General features: G+C 43.3%; 2 protein-coding genes across 3 annotated transcripts; one reads left to right on the forward strand and one right to left on the reverse strand.

The window, feature by feature from the left end:
* Window positions 1–1,081: 1,081 nt before the first annotated feature.
* slc16a5b (solute carrier family 16 member 5b) lies at window positions 1,082–7,514 on the reverse strand. Of its 2 annotated transcripts, none has more exons than XM_028986523.1 (5): window positions 7,384–7,514; window positions 6,283–6,686; window positions 4,574–4,714; window positions 3,007–3,867; window positions 1,082–1,945 (listed from the first exon to the last, which is right to left on the reverse strand). In XM_028986523.1, the coding sequence occupies exons 2-5, from the start codon at window positions 6,653–6,655 to the stop codon at window positions 1,683–1,685; spliced, it is 1,638 nt and encodes a 545-aa protein (XP_028842356.1). In that variant the 5' UTR covers window positions 6,656–6,686; window positions 7,384–7,514; the 3' UTR covers window positions 1,082–1,682. The 2 variants fall into 2 exon arrangements, with proteins under 2 accessions (XP_028842356.1, XP_028842357.1); XM_028986524.1 differs by lacking the exon at window positions 7,384–7,514 and adding an exon at window positions 6,936–7,184.
* A 3,016-nt stretch (window positions 7,515–10,530) lies between these two features.
* Window positions 10,531–13,667, forward strand: atp5pd (ATP synthase peripheral stalk subunit d). Its single transcript, XM_028986951.1, has 6 exons — window positions 10,531–10,603; window positions 10,877–11,006; window positions 12,642–12,738; window positions 12,866–12,937; window positions 13,229–13,291; window positions 13,483–13,667. Exons 2-6 carry the CDS (start codon window positions 10,885–10,887, stop codon window positions 13,612–13,614), a joined length of 486 nt encoding a protein of 161 aa, XP_028842784.1. The 5' UTR covers window positions 10,531–10,603; window positions 10,877–10,884; the 3' UTR covers window positions 13,615–13,667.
* Window positions 13,668–15,340: the final 1,673 nt, after the last annotated feature.

Genomic DNA, 15,340 nt, shown 5'->3' on the forward strand with positions numbered 1-15,340 from the left:
GACCTTCCTTCCCACTGTAATCCGATTCTATCGTCCTTCTCTCTGCAATTTACCCACATAATAATGTGCACAACAATTTCAACTACTTTAAACTCTTAACTTTATCTGCAACTTATCTCTATTTTAGTCATAAAATACAGCATAATAATTCAATTTACTTGTATTTTATACTGTGCACTTTAGTATTTAAATTAATTTAATTAGTGAATTATTTATTTATGTATTTTTTGGTGCAGTCGTGATGTAAGCAATTTCCTTCTGGATAAATAAAGAGGAAGATTCAACTGAAATAAATGTTCGTGTAGCGCCCCCCTATTGTCAGAATGAAACACGGTCACCTGGTTCTTCTAGTATGCATATTTTCGGTTCCTTTCATAATGAATGCTAAATTAGACCGCCTTAATACAAAAGGAAGAATTAACTGTGATTCAGTTTACTTGCCACCAACGTCCCTTCTTCCAAATGGTTCTCACCCCTGAATATATAAAATATAGAAACACACACACACACACACACACAAATATATGTGTGTGTGTATGTATGTATGTATGTATGTATGTAAATGAACACCTCAATAATCATTAGGCCATGCTCAGTTCAAGTTGCAAATAAAACAGGGCCTCATGATCATCTCATATCTCTGTCTTGTAGCCAATAGAAGCACAGCTGGTGCAAAACAGCCAGGACTGTTAGTTTAGTATTTCATTTCAAACCTTCTGCAAACATACAGCATCCTCTGAGAAATGGCGTTAATGTTGTCATCCGTTCCCCCGGGGAGCTGATATGGTTAATGAAGAGCAGAGGAAAAGCTCCAAATAAGCAATGCGTTTAACCCCGTAACACTGCAGGAACCACAGACGACGACTCTTTATTCGTGCTATAATTAGATGAGGACAAGTCTGACTGGTCCAATGAGAGTTCGGGCCTTTAAAACCCTGTCAGCTGAACACAGAATACATATTCGCCCTGGGAAGTGGTTTGTCTTCTGGGAGAGGTTCCAACTTCCCTGTGACCTTTCACTTAGATAAGCATTTTCAGAACGCCCTCCTGCAAACGTTCAATAATCCCAGCAACGTACCAGTTGTTTTTAATACAAACTTTATTTTTGTACAAATACTTATACACTACAAAACTACTCTGACGTAGTCATTAAGGCATGGAAAAGGCACACTTCAACTGTAATAGGCACTGGCGAGTCTTATTGGTCACAAAGCTATTTAAATCATTTGTGTCCTCCCAACCCACAAAATAAACATGTTAACTTTACTTCTACAGTATTTACAACTGGCCTATATATTAATAAAAAAAAAAAAAAACTTTAAATAATTATGTAGGTATAATACATTACAATACCTCTCAATGATTTAATTGCGCTCACAATAAATATTAGAATCTTTGAAATACAGTAAAAGCATGTTGTTGCAATCAAACTACAACATGTTTACTTCCCTTAAACGAAAGGTCTACAGTAACTCTACAGTACTGTTGGTGTCGGTTCTCCCCGAAGAACCTTGTGCAGTGCCGATGTCTGGTAGATCCTGAACTAGATCCTGTATAACGGTCCTCAGTAAGGCTTCGACCTACAGGGAGAGATGTAGAACGAAGCCGCTGAGTGCGGCGGCCACCGGCACGGGGCCGAGGTGTGACGCGATTATCAGCAGGCACTTCGCATTAGGCGCGGTTCACACGTCTGTTCCGTCCTCAGACTCCTTATCAGCCGCCTTGCCCCGATCCGAGGGCACTTGTCGGTACTCGCAGGCAGCGGCGAGGCTAACGATGGATTTGAGCGGGCGTGCCGGGCTGCCGGGGGGCCGCTTGGCCTTTTTGGTCCTCTGCCTGTCTAGGTAGTAGAAGCTGCATGTGATGAAGACGGCCGCACCCGTCCCAGACACGCTGCAGGCATAAAAGACGTAGGTATAGCGTCCAGTTTTGTCTACTAGCATCCCTGAAAGAGGGAGAAAAAAAAAAGACGACAAGTTAAGGCCTTTTGCTCTGGAACCCTATTTGGCACAAGGTCTGGAGATTTTTGACATTTGAGTTGCCACAGTGCTGGCAACCAGAGAGAGATCCCCGGGGGTCTTCGGTATTTCTTGGCCCTGTGACCCCAACGTCTGGGGGCAGAGGACTGGTGAACCCACCCACTTCCATCTCATTCTCCGCCCTCCGCCCCATGAGTCGCGAAGCGTCACCGGCATTTCACAGAGAGAACGTTCCATCCCTGCGGCTAAACGCGCCCTTATAACGCCAGCAGGCGTTCAGTGAATAACAGAGGCGGTAACCAGCACACAATGTACTTACACTACACCCATTAGTCTTAATTGGAAAAAGATTAAGGGGAGAACTCTCAGAGTCTGTGTATTTAATAGTGCTGCCTAATAAGAGACCATCTACAGTTCAGTTCCTTTTCAGTTCATACTAAAAACATGATTATTTAACAAATTATCCATTTGAAGTTAAGCATGAATGACTGAACTATTGTATTTATGGATTTATTTGGATTCTAGATTTAAATTTTTTTTTATGTTGTCACTGGGACTGTAATGGCAGTGTTATGTCTTTGCACATACAATTTTATTGAATTCTAGAATCCCGCTCATTTAAAAAATATGCTTTTAGAATGTTGCTAGAAACTTGACCCACACCTGATCGGAATTTATTCAATTTATCTCTCACAACTACTTAACATACTTAAATAAGAAATGTGTCTCCTCCCTCCGCCTCCTGTTTTTGTCCTTATGGTCAAATATCTTCACAAACGTGATTGTGGTTATAATCACCTCAAGACCAGATCTGCTAGATTATCAATGCGTTTATTAATTCATTCTGATTGAAGACTTTTTGAATCCCACATTTTCCGGAAACCGTATCCAACGCGAAGTGTTTTAAATAATGCCACGCCTCGTCCGTCATTTTTTCCATCTCTTCCCATTTTGTGGTAAGACTTTTTTTGAACACCCTGATGTTGAACGTCCTAAGACGTGAAGAACCGAAACAAAACCTCCTCACCTGCAAAGGGTGGGCTGATGAGTGCAGCGACGCCCTGCATGACGGACAGCAGGCCGAGGGCTGAGGGGAAACGGCTCATCTCCACGTTGTCCATCAGCACGGTGACCATCAGGGAGCCGATGAAGCTCATGGAGAGGCCGAAGATGATCACGTACACCAGCAGCACGGTGAAGTTGGAGGCCACGCCGCAGATGCAGTTGCTCAGGCCGTTGACCAGTATGGCTGCCGCAAACAGGTACACGAACCCACGGCTTCCCTGAAAGCGCGGCAGCCCCAGCACCAGGGCTGCCGCGGGGCGCATGATGATGTTGACCACGCCGAGAATTGACATGAGCAGGGCGGCGCGGTCCGGCTTCATGCCGTGGGCGGTGGCGTAGGGCACCAGATACACCAGCGGCAGCAGGAAGCCCAGCATCATCCAGGCCATCCCCACTGCACAGGCCCGGTACCGTGTGTTACTGTGGATGAGGTCGAAGGCCATGTGGCGCTGCAGGAACGCCATGACCCCGAGCAGGGCGGCCCGCAGGCGCCCCTTCAGCCCCTTTTTCTGCTGAGGGACGCTGCTGATATTGCTGGACTCGTCAGAACGTCTGCGGCGTCTCCCCGATCCGGGCTTCAGCGGGAGCCTGGGGGGTCTCAGAACAGCCCCGCACACGCAGCAGTTAAGCAAAACCCCACCAAGGACCAGGAAGCCTCCACGCCAGCCAAACCTGCTGAGCAGGAAGTTGGCCAGTAAGGGCAGCGCGGTCAGGCCCAGGGCTGTGCCCGTGGATGACAAGGCATTGGCAAATGCCCGGCGGCGCACAAAATAGAGGCCTGTCATGGTCACAGAGGGCTGATAGGTCAGGCAAAGTCCCAGACCTGAGAAGTGAAATGACAGAATAATTCACTTCACAGTGCATAAAAAAATGTTTTATTCAAAAACTGTTAATGTTAAGGGTGTTTGAAAATCTCAATACAGCAAAATATTGCAATATTTTACATGGTGATATAGTATCGATACAGGGACATCAAATATTGATATTTTTGTATACAAAAATATGGTGCTGACTCAGTCCTATACTAGCACCACACCAGCCTTAGATAACTGACCGGGCACTTAAATATATTCTTTTCAAACTTATGCTGTCCACTAGTTCAGTGTGTTAAAATGCAAAGAGTTAGGTTGTTCTGTTTGAATTATTAATGTAATGTAATCCACACAGATTGTACACAGCATCTCGTATATCAGCTCTGTTTTTACATTTTTAGTGAACTGTAGAATATTGCAGTATGTACAGTATCATGACATATCGTGGTATAATCGGATCGTGACCCATGTGTCACGATACGTATCATATTGTGAGATCCCCGCCAATTCACACTCCTGGTTAATATATCTACATCCTACGTACCACGCCTTCAAACCAGTCCGAATATTTGTGGAACGTTTTCCTTACGTGGTTATGGATTTAGTTATCTGTTTTAAAATGAGGCAAAGTTTGTGCAGTTGAGAGCAGTGTAACTACTTTTCTCCGCATTAAGTGAACACAGTTTATCTTGGTGCGGTGTGTGGTTCTGTACTTGCCTGTTACGGCTGCAGTGATGTACAGCTCTGTGATGGATTGGGCAAAGGTGCTGGCTGCCATGCCGAGGCCGCTCAACACCCCCCCTACGATCACCGTTGGTCGGCAACCGTACAGCTCAACAAGAACACTGCACAAAGGACCTGAGGGAACATGCAAATTAACCAAAACACACAAGTCCAGAACATACCTTGTGCCACAAACAAATGGCTGCAAATTTGAATTACAGATTATTTGAGGTGTCAATGTGGCAAAAATGCAAATCGGCAGGCCATTGCCATGGAACACTGCTCGCTCTGCTCTGCCCTGTTGTCAAACCAGGAGGAAGTACTTGCTCCTCCAGCTACCTTCAAGGCTTTCGGAAAAAGAAGTGGAAATGGATTTATATACAAGTCAAAGGTTTGGATGCACCTTATCAGCTATCGGCATTGCATTTTTCACATTATGGAACAAATCTGAAGACACAGGACTATGAAATAAAACATGAGGTTATGTAATAATAATTAAAAAAAAAACAACAGGGATGTCCTGGACGCTTTTCACTCATGATAATGAGCATCTCATGAGGTGACTTTTGATGATGACAATAGTGAACAAAGCAGTTATGAAAGTAAAAGAGGCAACTCAGGACAATCTACCTCACTTCCAGCTATAAAAAACTAAAATATCTTTCAAATTGGCTCCATCGTCATAACACCGCAGAGTAGGTGATTCCAAAATTTTGCCTGGTAGTGTATGTTCCGGGAGCAAATGTTCCAGTTCTAGATTAAAGGAACAGTCATTTTAATACTGCAAAAGTCAGCACCAGTTTCGAATTGAGTCTTTGAAGTGAAAAAAAAAAAGATAATAATGATCCGATTATTCTCCCTATGTTGGCTGAGATCGCGCTCGTCACATGAGAGCAATGTGACCTCCGTTCACCACGTCATACAGAGGGCCGCTGACAGAGTGTGCTGTACCCAGGGCAGGTCTTAATTCTGCCTTTTTGGCTTCGGGTCATTTCATCAGACTGCAGTGGGTGGCGTTCGCAAAATAAACACCCCTGGACCAGAACAATGGGCCCCTGGCGGCAATGGTCTCAGCGCTCGTACACAGTAATAATAAACTTGACCTGGCCAGCGGCTGCCTGTGGAAACCTGGGACATTCTCCCTGAGGGTAACAGGATCGCTCCTGCCGACCCCGAGTCAACATTTCTGTAGCTCATAAAGCACTAAGAGGCTTACAGAACTACTTTGGTCAAAATGGAATATGACGCATGTATAATTTATATTGTGGTCAAACACTGCCGTTTAAGTTTAGGGCCATTTCTAAATTTCTATATTTTTTAAATAAAAAGATAATAAATGATCATTGACAAAGTTTGAAATAATGATGTAGTTGAACCCACATCTGCTGATGCACTAGATACTGTCCTAGTGTGATTCTGGCCAGTTCTATTGCTTTTTTAAATCAGTTTTCAAACGTCACATGAATGAAAATTTTAAAGGAACAAAGTTGGGTTCCCAAGACGAATTGTTGCTTATAAAGTTCCTCTCTACACGTATTCCATCATTAACAGAAATTCCCAGCTACCAACAGTCATTTACAACGTGAACAGTGTCTGGACTGGAGTTCTGACCCATTTGATGACTTTTTAATGCAATAAAAAGCTGTTTCCCATCCTAAAAGGGGGCATTTCTAAATCACCCGAAAGTGTTGGGAAAGCCCTACCGCCTCCGTGCAGCAACGCTGTCATAATCGCCGGAACCCAAGACGTCTCCGAGTTGCTGGCGCTGAACTCGGCCTGCAACTCGGTGTAGAAGATGCCAATGCAAGAAGGGAAGGCCAGGGTGAGGGCGAGGACCAAGACATTAGCCAGGACTACCACCCAGCCCCAACCTCCTTCTGGCGCCACCTGCTGTCCACACCCATCTGCCACCTCCGCCTCTCCATCCTGGTCGCCTGGCTCCTCGGCCTCGTCCTTCTTCTCCTCTCCGGACGCACCTCCATCCGACCCCGCAGAGCTGGGTCCGACCCACGCGTCCGGGCTGCCTCCGCCGCGGGGCTGAGCCGGTGCCTGGTGACCCGCTGACCCCTCAGTCATTCTGTCCTGGAGTCAAGGTCACCCTTCAGACCTGTGACGAAGCAGCACACATACAGTAAGGATCCCATTAAAAATGGTACTATGGTACATTTCACCCTACCATAGATCATATTTAAATATCTGCTAAATAAAAAAAAAATTTATTTCATTTCCTGAATTACTCTCAGGGAGAAACATTGCTGCTGAAATCTATTCTTGCCGAACAAGAATCGGTGGAAGTAAATGAACGGTAAACGGCGGTTCGGGCCACGGATGCGGTTTAGAACAGGTTGCAACTCACCGGACGACCCCCTCCTCTCCCCGTCATCATTCCCCGGTTTTTCCCGCACCGCCCCGGGCTCCCAACTTCCACCGCAGCGGGGCGACGGAGAAAATGAAGCCGCCTTGGATGTGCTTTGTCCCGCGCGTAACCCCGCAGGAAGGAACGACGCCTTCCTCCTTCCCCTGGTCCCTTTATCCCGGGTTTTCCACCCTTTCTCTCTCTATATATACATATAGAATACGGAATATGGAATATAGAAGTTATCTTTATTCCCGTTGGCGCTGTGGGGAGCGTTCGTCTCCATGGGAACCGGCGCACCTGCGCGCGCACCTCCGACCTCGCGTTTAATAAACAGGCGACGTAATAAAAACGTAACAAAACCCCGAAACGCAACACGCAGCACTGCGAGACGTAGAGCTTCGCTTTCTGGTAGACATATTGCCCGGGTGAACGTCGGCGTACGTACCTCCGGCGCGTAGGTGAGCCCGGTCGCGCACCTGGACACGCGGCATCTGGGGCTGACGGGAACGAGCCCTTATCTGCGCCCCACGCGTCACGCAGGCCGGCCTGGCAGCACCCAGCTCTCCGCGTGGGACGCGTTGTGAAAGGACTCCCCCCTCCACATCACGCTCCGTTCTGGAAAAAAAAGTTCCAGTTATTATTCTTCTTTTTTTATTAGAATAATCTTCTGTGCGTCTGTATTCCTACACTGATGGAAAGGACCATGAAAGGAACTGCTGCGTCATTATGAACAGTTTTACTTCAGCGTTTATGGTATCTCATGTTAATCAACGGGGCTGGAGGTTGTGCAATTATATACACCACTGTAACTCATTAACTCGAGATAAAAAGTGAAACGTGTTGTGTTTCTTTGTGTCCGGTCTTCCTATAGGTGAAAAGAACGTCCATTACAGTGTTAAGATAAGATACCGCGATCCTTTATTAGAAAGTGGACGGTGCAAGATAAGAGCTGCAGAAAATAAATAGCGTGAAGGCTACGGCAACCGTATGATATAAAAAGTCTATGTAATGTCCAGAAAATGTCAAGTGTCAGTGTATCTTGCATCACTCTCAAATGACTGAGCACATTCAGTCCAGAGGACGAGAGAGAGAGAGAGAATGAATAAACGAGTGTGTGTGCTCAAGCTGGTTTGGCTGAATATGGGTTCAATATGCAATTGTCAAAAACTTCATTTGTTGTCTCAGTTTTTTAAGACTGCCGCTAAGCTACACAAAAAATTACTTGTTTGTTCTTAATGACAAAAAATGTCAATTGAAAAGTTAAGTTATAAATCTGGCCAAGTCTAACGTATTATAATAGGAACTGGTGTTTGTGTAAATTCAGCGAGCAGGGCCTGCAGTGTTTGTAGGTGCCGTGTTTACCTGCTAGACATGAAACTTTATCTGCTGCAGTAAACACGAGGAGGATTATAAAAATAATTTCTACGTAGTTGTCATCTTCAAGCCATTTTTTGCTTCTCTGCCCATTTTTAATGATCATCAGATTTTAGTAGTGCCTACTGACAGCAAAAATATGTGTCAACAAGACATAATTACAGCCCTGGGGGGGTTATAAGAAGAGGAAACAGACATGCAACTGTCACAACCCTCATGCCACTGCCCTGCCCGCAGGGCCAACCACCTCTTCTCCGAGGATCGCTCTGTTCAGGTGGCCAGCCAGCTCTAGGTGGTTTTGAACTTCTTCCACTTACGGACGATGTAGAAATCATATCTATCCAGTGATGACTGGAGAACGCTGTACCATCACCATTATAAATTGTAGTTTATAGTCAGCACATTGCTTTTTTTTTTCACCCATAGAAACTGTGACATCTATTCATAAATATATAATTTGGCTTTAAATGTATCACAATTAATTAACACAATTTTACACAAATGCCCTTCAATAGAACAGACTGATTTGTTAATTATTTGGAAGTTATTAGAAGTTGAGCTGTCTGGCTCCACTCCTCAGTCAAAGCCTGTTTTCTGTCTTCAGGTAAGAGCTTCCTACTCCATCCTGGAAGTATTTGCTTGCTGCTGCTTTGAGATGATGCAGAATTTGCTATATGATACTTTTTGTGTGAGAAACCACACTTCCCTTTACCTTGTCCAAGGACCTATAAGATTTGATGATAAAGCAGGTCAGCCTCTTCTCATTAGGTCTGAAGGTAGAAGAATGTTATGATTTGCAGTCAGCTTCTAGACACAAAGCTCCTTCCTGTGCTCTTTTATCAGCTGTCCCTCTTACCAACTAAAATACGTCTTCTGGGAAACTTGTCTGCTGGTCGGTCACCATTGGTCAGATGTGGCCTGTGTAGTCTAAACAACCGCAGATTAGTGCATTGTTGCAAATCCCCAGTATCCAGTATCATGAAGCCAAAAAAGAAGAATCAGGAAAAGGATCCGTAAAAAGACGTCTGATTATCAATAAACCTAAAAGGAATGATAAGATTTTGCACTGTAAAAACGATGACAGGTTTTAAAATATCACCTGGCTTCCTGACTTGAGGAGAAATGTTTACATGATAATATGAATTATTAAAAATGTGAAGATATAATTCTACATTCCGGGTAACATCAACATGCATTATATTTCAGTGATTACATATAATGATTCTTTAAACAATTCAGTTTTTTACTTATTTTTTTGTTGGCATATGTACAGATGTACACTACATGCCAAAAGTTTGGACACATCTTCTCTTTCAATGTGCTTTCTTTATTTTCATGACCATTTACGTTGGTAGATTCTCACTGAAGGCATCAAAACTATGAATGAACACATGTGGAGTTATGTACTTAACCAAAAAAGGTGAAATAGCTGAAAACATGTTTTATATTCTAGTTTTTTCACCCTTTGCTCTGATTACTGCTTTGCACACTCTTGGCATTATCTCGATGAGCTTCAAGAGGTCGTCACCTGAAATGGTTTTCCAACAGTCTTGAAGGAGTTCCCAGAGGTGTTTAACACTTGTTGGCCCCTTTGCCTTCACTCTGCGGTCCAGATCACCCCAAACTATTTCGGTTGGGTTCAGGTCCGGTGACTGTGGAGGTCAGGTCTCCACTTTTTGTTAAGTACATAACTCCACATGTGTTCATTCATAGTTTTGATGCCTTCAGTGAGAATCTTCCAATGTAAAGTCATTAAAATAAAGAAGCACATTGAATGAGAAGGTGTGTCCAAACTTTTGGCCTGTACTGTATAGTATACAGTTGTTTAGCTTGTTTAGTTTGCACTCCATTGGTGTTTCTGTCCATTATAATAAAATTAATCTTGTTCACCTTGCCTCTGAGCAAAGCACCGTCCCCACACACTGCTCCCCGGGCGCCTGTCATGGCTGCCCACTGCTCACTGAGGGTGATGGTTACACAGAAGGCCGCAGCAAGTGTACTATGCCTGGTTTTCCCGCACCTCACTCCAACTAGCGGCACTTGCAGATTTTTCACAAGCTCAATGTAGTCAACAAATTAAACGCATTTTATTCGTTTAATTCCGTAGAACCCGAACAAAACTTTCTAATGCACCAGTGACGGCCCCGCAGCTCTCCACTGAGCGGTATAACCGCGCTGGCGAGCGAGGTGCATGTGGACATATCGCGAGCTTCCCGAACGGGCCCCAGCGTCATTTCCGGTTCCGGTCGGCCATCACCGTTCTGTCATTGCAGCGGCTTCATCTCGAGACGGTAGGTCGGCTCGTCTCACCCCTTTTTTCTCTCCATGCGTGGTCGCTTTTATCCCTCTTTTTTTCCGCAGCCGCGAACTTGTACGTTCCTGCGTCTTTCCTCTCATTCTCAGCGCGGCGACGCTGTTCGCGGTAACGCGACCTCGCAGCGCTGCGACGCGCTCTGTGTCACCTTCACAGTTTGTACCTGCTGTAGGATAAACTGCCACACGTTTTTGCTGTCGTGTTTAACGCCCGTAACTTTTCTTCTTTCCTTCTGTGTATTGGAAACCAGGAGGGAAAATGGCAGGAAGACGTGCTGCTCTGAAGGCCGTTGACTGGATCGCCTTTGCTGAGCGGGTTCCTCCGAACCAGCGGGCCATGTTCAACAACCTCAAGACGCAGAGTGACGCCATTTCTGCCAAGTGAGCCTTAGTTAACTCGTCCTCTCTCAGTTATTCATTTGCATTTGATTACTTTTCTCGTTTGAAATTTAGAAACAGATTAGACCCCACATCGCGTTCTAGTAGCCTAGTGGGTAACACACTCGCCTGTGAACCAGAAGACCCAGGTTCAAATCCCACTTACTACCATTGTGTCCCTGAGCAAGACACTTAACCCTAAGTTGCTCCAGGGGGGGACTGTCCCTGTAACTACTGATTGTACGTCACTCTGGATAAGGGCGTCTGATAAATGCTGTAAATGTAAAGTGGCACACATGAGCATGAACGTCGGGTTAATTCCTAAATATTACTAGTTAATTTACCGCTTTGACCTTCAACACTTTGATTTTCGGTGTGTTCAGAATAAATACAGCGCACAATCTGCAGGCTAAATTTCACCAGTGTACGCCATGCCAGCCATAACTTTGGTCGAATACCAAGCAGGCCACAGCCCAGACCAATCGCGGCGTGGAGCCCATCAGCCCTCAGGTGGGATGTGAGGTCCGACTTCACACTGCCAGCAGCGCATCATGTACGTGTGAGGTAGCTCGGACAGGATTTTCCTGCACGTCTTGCAAATGCTTGATTGGGTTGAGATCGGGATCATTTGGAGGCCAAGTTACCACTTTTTCGCGTGGAAGTTTTTAGGAACCAGGCTTTTTTTCGGCTGTTCTTGGTGCCAGGTGAACGGCGACCGGTTTTCTGCTCAAAATTAAAGCGTTCAGCTGTGTTCAGCAGTGATGTGTCATTTTCAAGTGGCATGATGCGTGTATATACTGAACAGGACGAGGAGGGGCGGTGCTACAGGGTGCTTTGACTTTGGCTTTAAGTCTTAAGTCATCTTGCTCTCACCAGGTTTTTGTACCATGTGATGTGGCAATGTTTGCAGGGCTTATTTATTTATTAACTTTTTTATTGAAAACAAACATAAACAAAAAGGGTTAACATTTTTGATTGCCTGGGCTCCATAATTTTCTATGTCAAATAGAAAATGTTTACGTTCTTTTTACATTTTAGGAATTTGTCTGTTAATCAAGTAATGAATTTTATGCACTCATAGAAGAAATGATCGCTACCAGATAAAGTTTTGAAATGCACTACGTTGGCTTTTGGAGGAACTGGCTATTTTAAATCAAGTCTGATTTTTCATGCTTTATTCACTTCTGCGAAGAACGACACCCATATAATTTCTACCAAAATGACCAAAGACAGAATTGTGCAGGCAGTCTCAGATCATTGCAGGAAGAAACCTGAAATAAGTTAGAAGCTTGTGCAAAGAAAAGGAAAAATGCTAATTGAACGCAGCTACAAAGTGCAGAATGTTGTGAATATTTACATTTACAGCATTTATCAGACGCCCTTATCCAGAGCGGCTTACAATCAGTAGTTACAGGGACAGTCTCCCTGGAGCAACTCAGGGTTAAGTGTCTTGCTCAGGGACACAATGGTATTAAGTGGGATTCGAACCCGGGTCTTCTGGTTCATAGGCAAGTGTGTTACCCACTAGGCTACTACCACCCTTTTTATATATATATCACACAGACACACAGACAGGTGAAATTGTACGGTGGTCCATGAATTTAATATATATTAAAAAACGTTTTAATCTCTTTATAGACTAGCTTCTCTGCCTGAGAAGCCAGCTTCCATTGATTGGAGTTATTACAGAAAGAATGTGGCTAAAGCTGGCATGGTGGATGAGTTTGAGAAGAAGGTGAGGTTTGGTTTTTATCTCTCTGCTACCAGGTCATTATAAAATTAATGTGTAACACACCCCCCACACACATACACACATCTTGTTTTGTGGGATATTACAGTATTCCTCCTTTCCCCCCATTTAGTTCACAGCTCTGCAAATCCCTGTTCCAGTTGACACCCAGACTACCAAGATTAATGCACAGGAGCAGGAAGCCGTGAGTATTGATCATCCTTGTGTCTGTTCAATGTGTCTGTGTCCAGGATTATGGTTACTGTTATGACAGAATTCTGCCAACAAAATCCATATAACATAATTTTCAGGTCATTACATCATTGTCTTGTAGAAACGGATTCCACCTTAAGTAAACTACTCTAGTAGAAGGTTGTTGTGCTACTAATGAAATGAGTAACTAGTTACTTCAGTATCTAATTTAATTAATTATCTTATGTATTCATCAAACAAATGAATCAGTCGTAATACTACTAATAGTGTTCTCTTATTTCAGAATAAAAGTGCTGCTGAATATATTGAGGCATCGAAAGCTCGCATTGGCCAGTATGAGAAGGAGGTGAGTGGATTTGAGTCGTTTGTGTATTTATCATTATATATTTGTGCAAGAAACAGCAATACAGTACATGTTTCCGTATGCTCTGTATCATATCAAATGTTCCAGACCAGACAAGAATCCCCTCCACCGATCGGTTCATTTGTTTGACTGTTTTTTTTTTTTTGTTTTGTTTTTTTAACTTGTGCTCACAGCTTGAGAAATTCAGGAATATGATTCCCTTCGACCAGATGACCGTTGATGACCTGAATGACACCTTCCCAGAGACTAAGCTGGATAAGCAGAAGCATCCATACTGGCCACACAAGCCCATTGCTGATCTGTAGTTATTCAAAATGATCACACATGGTTTCCTAAATAATAAACTGTCCTCCCTTTCCTTGGTGCTTCTTCCTGTTTGTATTTGCAATATTTGTGGCATCAATCAGGATTCATGTTCTACTGTAAAAATTGTTGTAAAAATTGTTCCCCACCCCTCTCTCCCCAGTCTGTCACCTTTTATGAGTAACTTAAACATTTTAAGCACCCTATAGCATTGCTGTGTTCTCATGAGGGAACTGGGTTGCTCTGTTGAGGACCAGGTTTTCATTACCACAGAATCAAGATCAACTGAAATTACATATGTGCTCTTGTCCTACTTTAAAAAAAGGAATAGATTTTCCTGTGTGGTTTGATTTTAATTGTCAGTGGACTATTAAAGAGGAGAAGAATAGAGAGAGAATATTGAGTGTGGGGCAACATTTGAGATGATCTGCTGATGCCGTGAAGTCTCCTGGTAAATAATATGAGTGAAGAATTAATTCCACTCATTTGTTCACCTGAGCCGCTGATGCACAAACAGTGCATTAAGCAAGAGAACAAATTTTAAAGTTTACTACAAATCATTTGCAGACTCATAAATAGAAGTCTGTTTTTCATATGGAAATTTGTACTAATGAAAAATGGTTTCTTTCAAGGTTTTTTTTTTTGCATTTTATGTGCCGTTTATGTTATGGATCAGCACAAAAACTGTGAGCCGTTTCCCACTAGGGGGCAAACCAGGCATTTATAAACTCCAGCAGATTCAACTTTCCCTTAAATTAACACCCCTTTCCCAGTGTGCTGCGCAGTGTTTGCCTGTTTAAGATATGAATTTGATTTTCACTTCTCACATGACTGCTAATCATGATAAAAAAACATTTGTAACCCTTTATTTTGTGCACACATTTTTAAAAGTCACTATATATAACACATATTTATATATGTCATATATATTAGTCATGCTTTTAAAATGATATATATTATTGTTATATATTATCCAGCATCCAATTGATTTATTAACTGTAATTTTATATCCAGTAACCTCTATATATTATCAATAATAAACTTCAAAGAGAAACTAATTAATAAACAAGTAATTATGAATACTTGTGCATAGCAGGGACAATTTAATGCACAGAATTATTTTGTCTTCGCACAACAGCCCCGCAGCTGAGGACAGCGGTGAAGAAGGAGCCAGGCGCTCAGCACTCAGACATTTTTAACATAGCTGGGTGGGAGAGAATCTGATTGTCAGCACATTGGACATTTGAGGAACAACCACCCCACCCCTCTGTCCACCCAAACACACACTTACTCGATTTCACTAACACATGTTCTCTCCAGGCCCACTCCAGATGACTGCTTTTTATGAGCTTGTGTTGATGCTATAACTGAATTAGTGAGCAGTGGGTAAGCATGAACACAGTTTAAAAAAAAAAAAACAGGGCCCTTAATGTAATGTTGACTTTCGCTCAGGATTCACAATTTGTCCTTCTTCTCTTGCCATTACTATACATTTCATTTCTATGAGAATCAGTTTTCATAATATGGTTGTGTGGTATATATATTGATGCAATTACACCTCTGTCAATCACAGTTAAATGAAATCGGCTGCAGTAATTACTGATTAGGCACCAGCTTTACTTTTGGATTTGGTCTCCCCAATGACATTAATTTCTTTAAGTTATAGAGATGTGTTTAGGGACCTGCAGACAGGAAAGGGATTTGACCATTTGTCTCATGAAAGAGTGG

Source organism: Denticeps clupeoides, chromosome 7 (assembly GCF_900700375.1).
Source record: "Denticeps clupeoides chromosome 7, fDenClu1.1, whole genome shotgun sequence".
In the NCBI taxonomy this organism is placed as follows: Eukaryota; Metazoa; Chordata; class Actinopteri; order Clupeiformes; family Denticipitidae; genus Denticeps; species Denticeps clupeoides.

Excerpts from the sequence above, each read along its gene's own strand:
- slc16a5b (XM_028986523.1), bottom strand. The coding sequence starts at position 6,655 with ATGACTGAGGGGTCAGCGGGTCACCAGGCACCGGCTCAGCCCCGCGGC. Across the intron at positions 4,715-6,282 it reads AGCGTTGCTGCACGGAGGCG|GTCCTTTGTGCAGTGTTCTT; the intron begins GTAGGGCTTTCC and ends ATGTTCCCTCAG. Across the intron at positions 1,946-3,006 it reads CATCAGCCCACCCTTTGCAG|GGATGCTAGTAGACAAAACT; the intron begins GTGAGGAGGTTT and ends TCCCTCTTTCAG.
- atp5pd (XM_028986951.1), top strand. The coding sequence starts at position 10,885 with ATGGCAGGAAGACGTGCTGCTCTGAAGGCCGTTGACTGGATCGCCTTT. Across the intron at positions 12,938-13,228 it reads ATGCACAGGAGCAGGAAGCC|AATAAAAGTGCTGCTGAATA; the intron begins GTGAGTATTGAT and ends CTCTTATTTCAG. Across the intron at positions 13,292-13,482 it reads TTGGCCAGTATGAGAAGGAG|CTTGAGAAATTCAGGAATAT; the intron begins GTGAGTGGATTT and ends TTGTGCTCACAG.